Source organism: Buceros rhinoceros, unplaced genomic scaffold, assembly GCF_000710305.1.
Source record: "Buceros rhinoceros silvestris isolate BGI_N320 unplaced genomic scaffold, ASM71030v1 scaffold29823, whole genome shotgun sequence".
NCBI lineage: Eukaryota > Metazoa > Chordata > Aves > Bucerotiformes > Bucerotidae > Buceros > Buceros rhinoceros.
The window spans coordinates 1-6,074 of NW_010403467.1; the positions used below are offsets into that span (position 1 = coordinate 1).

The 6,074-nt window shown below is 44.0% G+C and overlaps 1 protein-coding gene across 1 annotated transcript; it reads left to right on the forward strand.

Annotated features, from left to right (window-relative positions):
• The first annotated feature begins 900 nt into the window (after positions 1–900).
• LOC104490708 (ubiquinone biosynthesis monooxygenase COQ6-like) lies at positions 901–4,099 on the forward strand. The gene is made up of 4 exons (XM_010133036.1): positions 901–1,097; positions 2,236–2,351; positions 2,786–2,952; positions 3,939–4,099. The coding sequence occupies exons 1-4, from the start codon at positions 940–942 to the stop codon at positions 3,966–3,968; spliced, it is 471 nt and encodes a 156-aa protein (XP_010131338.1). The 5' UTR covers positions 901–939; the 3' UTR covers positions 3,969–4,099.
• The last annotated feature ends 1,975 nt before the right edge of the window (positions 4,100–6,074 follow it).

The window sequence follows — 6,074 nt, forward strand, 5'->3', positions numbered from 1 at the left end:
AGAGAGGGTTATTAAGCATTGGAACGGGTTGGCCAGGGAGGTGGTGGGGTCCCCATCACCGGAAGTGTTTAAAAATCGTGTGGATCTGGTGTTGAGGGACATGGTGTAGGGACCCTGGCAGTGTAAGGGCAACGGTTGGACTCGATGATCTTTGAGGTCTCTTCCAACCAGATGATTCTATGATATTAAGAGGTTTATATGGGATTGGAAAGTGAGGGTTAAATTGCAGTTAAGGAAACAAAAGCAAAAGGAAAATTAATAAACAGTACCAAGCAGTTTCCAAAATGGTGGCAGCCACATAGTCAGCAGTTTTGCGGGAGCAGAGCAAAACCACGGCGGCTGAAATAAACACTGCACAGCCACATGAAAGCAGGAGCCATGCCGAGCCGATGTGGTTGTGGGTATTAGGGAAACACCAGTGCAGGAAAAGCTGCTCCAGAGCACGCCAGCAGCAGGAACAGCGGCGGCAGCAGGGAAGCAGCAGAGATGTGGCTGTTCCTTGCGGCATGGAGGCAGTGGCAAACGTGTGCGGAAGTGCAGTGGCCACAGGCAGGCAGGAGCAGATTGGAAGAAGAGGACATGCAGTGCGCCAAGAAAGCAAAAGCCCCGAGTGGGAGAAAGCCAAGGGCAAAGCATGGCGCTGGTTCCTGGAAGCCCTTAGCTGAAAGTGCAAGACTGGGCAAGCCTGGTACCCACGTGGCTTTTAAAGGAAACAGGGAGAGCTCGTCAGAGTTTTCACAGTAACGAGATACGTAAACGTAAATGGGAGGAATACATCACAATTGGTCATTTTTAAACAAACCATCCAAACAGGAAGAGTTTTTTTTACCTAAACTGGGACACTTTAGTATGACTAGTCTGGATTAACAGCTAAAGATTTGTTTGTTTTTTCAGTGGAGCAACATAAACCACTCTGACTTCATTGATACTGCTAGCACCATGTTTCGATCTGCTATTTCACTCCTGAAGCCCTCAGGGACTGCAGTCCGTCAGCTGCCCCCAAGCATTGCTAAAGTAGATCCAGAGAGCCGAGCCATGTTCCCGCTTGGGATGGGGCATGCAACAGAGTACGTCCGGCATCGCGTGGCTCTTATTGGGTAAGGTCCTCAGTCGTAGCCCTTGTATGAGTGGGTGGCGTGCAGTTAGAAGTGGTGAGAGTATAGCAACTCCCAGGTGATAAATTAGGTGGTTAGAAATAATTTATAGTTTCAGTTGACTTTATCCACCCCAGTTTATACTGTGTGTTCTTGGGCCAGCAAAGTCCGTATGTATGAGTAGCTCTTTGTCCATTGCATGTTCTTTCTATGTAAACTGCAAGATAATTATTACCGTTTTCTGGTTTGTGTAGTTCAGCAAATCAGTCTAGTATCTCATGTTGGACCTGTACTTTCCCAAACATGGTAGCAGCCATTCTGTGTACCAGTTTGAGTTTTAAACTCAGCTTTCTGGAACACAGGTGACAAAACTTACAAATTATTTCAGATGGGATGTCACAGGCTTTTGTACGGTGGCCTATAGAAATAAGAAAATATCTCATCTTTTACATTCTGAGGTTGCATGTACTTTTTTCTCCACCACAGCTCCAGTGCACTGATAACTTACAGTAATTCCTGCAATGCCATATTACACTTCAGATACTTTCCATCTTTCCAGCCTGTGAGCCACTCTGTGCTTGGGAGAGTGCTCATACCCTAACTTCATTTCATTTCAAACCATTTCATACCCAAACGTAATTTCATTTCTCTAACTTTAAGACTCCCTTATCAATATGTCTGGCTTTGTCCTTTACAGGTAAGTCTGCTCATAGAAGAACCTGATTTTGTTTCTATTCAGTAATATCCCACTTTTCCTTTATATTCATGACGTCTCTTTGCTTATGTTTGTGACATGTGCCAATGATACGCCTCCTGTTGTGCCAGGGTTGCTTACAAAAATTTTAAGGTCTGTTCCACACAAGAGAAAGGACTTTGGCTAGTCACGTCTTTATAATTTTTCTTTTCAGAACTGCTTTTTGTTATCTCCCCTTTGTTTTGCTTCTTAGAACTGGAGAGGCATTCAGGTAGTTCAGCGTGGCGTGGAAGGAGGTACTGGATAAAGTATTTATGCTGCTGTAAGGTGGTGTTCATTGCAAGGAGATGAGGAGTGCTCATTGCAAGGACAAATCCTTCTGGGGTTTGTCAGCCATTATGGCTTTCTTCAAGCAGGGATATAAATTTCTGTCTTCTCTTGCTCCAGGGATGCAGCACACAGAGTCCACCCACTTGCAGGACAAGGTGTAAACCTGGGCTTTGGTGATACTGCGTGTTTAGCCCATCAGCTCAGTGCAGCAGCCTTCAGTGGGAGAGATCTGGGTAAGGATCCAAGACAATGAAGTGACAGTAAGATGATTAGATTATAGGCCTTCACTGCTGACATCAGGACAAGCATTACCTCGGCTGCAGGTTAAGCATGCTGCTGTCTTGCGTTTGAAAGGCACAAGCATCTTCGAGGCAAAACTGTTCTGATGTCCATTGGCTGCGGAGCAGTTAAAGATTCTTGGTTGCAGTTTCCATGCCACAAAACTGAAAGCTGTTTTAAAAAAAAACAAAGGATCTGCAGGTTGGTAGTTAAGGAGGTGGTGAGAGAGAAAGAGCACTAGCTGATGGAAGGAGTCCTTTATTAAGTGCACCGTTTCTCAGTTCTCTTTCTGTGTTTTCAGTTGTCAGTGGAGACTGCTACCTAGACAAGATAGACAATTGTTTGTGGCAAGTCAGTTATAATAGCAGTGTTCAATTATCGCTTCCAGGCTCCTTAAAACATCTCTTGAAGTTTGAGACAGAACGGCAGAGGCACAATGTCTCTTTGATAGCAGCTACTGATGTGCTGAAGAGGCTTTACTCCACGAGGGTGGCTCCCTTGGTGTTGCTGAGGACATGGGGATTGCAAGCAACAAATGCCCTGCTTCCTGTCAAAGTAAGAATCTCATTTTAATGAGGGCTGTAGGAAGAGTCTAGAACTATTCATGAAGCATACACACGTTGGGAATATTCTTCTTCTAAATGAAACGTTTTTGATTGATTGGAAAATGCTACTTGTTTAAACTGAAGTTTTTTGTGCTGAATGAGTCTGAGGAGTTCCTAAATAACTGATGGCTCAGTAGTAACTGTTTTCTCCTGCAACACAAGGGAAGATAAGGGATCTAAGTGTCTATCAGTAGTTAAGAGGTTAGAAGTCAGACGACTTTATTTTGCTGTGCAATGAAAATGTGGAACCTTGAACCGCATTCCAGAAACGTGATATGAAAAACCAGTCCTTCGAAGACACATCTTCACTAAGAGTAAGACATTTGGTGACTTGACAGATGTGTGCAGCTCAAATGATTACTGTGCTTCTGTGATGGTTTGCCTTGTGAAATTGTTCCCTCATGGCAGAAGTGCAAGTCTCTATAATGGAAGTTACCTGAGGAGGGCGGTGGTGAGGAGGTTTAGTCTTAAACACAGACCCGCTATGTGCAGCATCAAGTAACCCTCTTCCTGTTAAACACAGGTAGCCTATTTCCTTTGTGTTATGATCACAGTTAAGACACTACCTGAGTTGAAGAGCAGTAAATTTCTAAGGCATAGTAGCTGCCACGGGCAAGGTGTCTTTATTAGGTGCACTAAAAAGAGGACTATACTGCTGCCTCAGTGCCCAGAATTCTTTTTTGTTTCAAACAGAAAACTAAATCAAGACCTCTTTTCTGAGCGCACAACCTGTTGGCAACACCTCTGTTCTGTGGTTGGAAAGGAAAGGAATGCTCCAACTTCTTTAATATTCTAGCATACAGGGATAGGTGCTCTACACTTGGCTAGAAAGGCTGACAAACTGTTGTCTATAAAAGGAAAAGAGACTATAGCTGCTTTCTAGAATGTATGCTTCTTAGCAGCGTACAAATTACTTACCATTTTCTTCTCTTTTAGGAGCAAATCATGGCTTTTGCCAGCAAGTGATCTGTTGTCAGTTTGGAACAGCAGCTTGCCAGTGAGTGCACTGCCCTATAAGGACTGCGAGTGATCAATCTTTGAATTGTGTTATTTTAATTTAACAATAAAACTGAGGGATTGAGCTGTGCATTGCATCATTCACTGATCTACGCAAAAGTTCTGCCTCGTCTGCTCTCCTCAGGATTTAGGGTCTCTTCCTGTAGTACCATGCCGTCTTCAGCCACAGAACTCTCTGTACGCTGTGCTTTTCATTTGGGCATTTTGAATTGAAGACCAAGGTGAAAACAGCTGTCTGTCTTTTGTCAAACACAGTGCTGAATTTTGCCAGCTACTACTTTCGCTGTTTAATTAGTTTTCTCTGATGTGATTTCTAGAGCTATAATGTCACTCCTGAGTTCTTAGCACTGCCTGGACTCAGAAAGGAGCAGTAGTTTTCAGTAGAGGGAGACAGCTCATGGCCGCAGCCGTATTTTAAAGCTCTGGTCTGTCTCTCTTTCACCCTTTTCTCTGCCCTTCTCTTGGTGCTTCTTTAAATAATGATGTTTTGTGTGGAACTGGCTAGTCTTAAGGGCTCCATAAAAAAGAGATGCAAGGCAACAATAGTATCTGGGAAAGAAAACTGCACCACAGCATCTTGGATATAGTTAAAAATGCTTTAATTACTAAAATAGAGACATTCAAGATATTCTGTCTTAGGTTCCAAACACCAGCCTCCTATATTAGACTTTTGATACTCAGAAAATTAGAAGAGCACTGCCCACGGGCAAGATTTACACACGTGGCTGACCAGTATCGGGAGTTAATGGCAGAAAGAATGTAACATAAGTTTAGAATTGAAGGCCATTACTTGTGCTTCTCAGTCACTCACATTAGGCAGTTTCTGTTAGTGACTGGCTAAAAGACATTACAAAATCTTCCAAGTAGAACTCTTCTCTTCAAAGGCTGCTTAGTCTTTAGTTAAGCTAGTAAGTAAGCTCACTGCACTAGGCTAAGTGTGTGGACTCCACTGGTTTTGCTAGATCCCCCACTCACCTTGAATAGTTAATATGTAAACAGCAGGGGCTCAATTCTGCAATTTCTCGTAAAGGAAACCTTTGAGCAGAGGTCTTGTTTCTTTCATGACTGCAGGATCAGGTCCCCGATAGAGAGCAGCAGTTTCTGCTTCAGTAATGAGTTGTTCCTACTGACAAAGGAAGGCCCTGAGCATTCACGTTTAATGCAGCTTTGGTACTTGGAAGCAGATGCTCCCACCTAGCATTTGTAGTACCAGAGTCTGAGGTAAAGAACACAGAAAATAAAATTCCCCTGCGTGGTAACTGTCTTGTTCTAAGATCATCCTCCCTTCAGACAAAACCAAACCGTTAAGCAGACCTCGGGGCTAGCACCTATTCACTTGGCATATATGATGCTGCTGCTTGTTCCTTACGTATAACATCCCACCTTCTCTTCTGTCCTGGGTTAGAAAAAACAGTTCAATTTAAAAAAAAAAACCAAACCAAAACCAGGTTTGTTTTAAACCAACCAATCGTGACATATTCCTCCCATTTACATTTGCACATCTCATTGGTTGTGAAATCTGGCAGTTCCTTTAAGAGCTGCGCGCTGGGCTGGCTTACTTCCAGGGTGACTCGGAGCTTTTGCTTTCTCGGCTTACTGATGCCCATATCGCTGCTGACTGCCGGCTGCAGCCCCACCTGCCTGCTGCAGCATCTGCCCACCGACTCCACCCGGGACGGGACGGCCTGCGCTGCTGTCTGACAGCGCGCCTCTGGAGCCGTGGTTGTTCCCGGCGCTTACGCATGCATTTGCTACGGCTGCCCTGACCGCCTTTGCTCTGCTCCCGCCAACCCACCGACCACGGGGATACTGGTTTTCTTTTTTCCTTTCACTTTGGTGTCCATAACCGGTTTAACCCTTGGTATACCTACTTTCCAATCCCATATAAACCTGTTTGTTAGTATCTCATTTTTTTTTTCCTGTATATAATATTTTTCTAGTGTTATTAAACTTGTCTTAGCTTCCCAAACTTAGGCGGTCTCACAAATTTTTCTTTCTTCTTATCTCTGCTTTTAATTTTTTTCTCCTGGAACGGGAGAGAGGTTAGAGAGAGGA

Bases quoted from the DNA above. Each gene is read 5' to 3' on its own strand.
- LOC104490708 (XM_010133036.1), top strand. From the start codon at position 940: ATGTTTCGATCTGCTATTTCACTCCTGAAGCCCTCAGGGACTGCAGTC. The intron at 1,098-2,235 runs GTAAGGTCCTCA...CTCTTGCTCCAG, and splicing joins CATCGCGTGGCTCTTATTGG to GGATGCAGCACACAGAGTCC. The intron at 2,953-3,938 runs GTAAGAATCTCA...CTTCTCTTTTAG, and splicing joins ATGCCCTGCTTCCTGTCAAA to GAGCAAATCATGGCTTTTGC.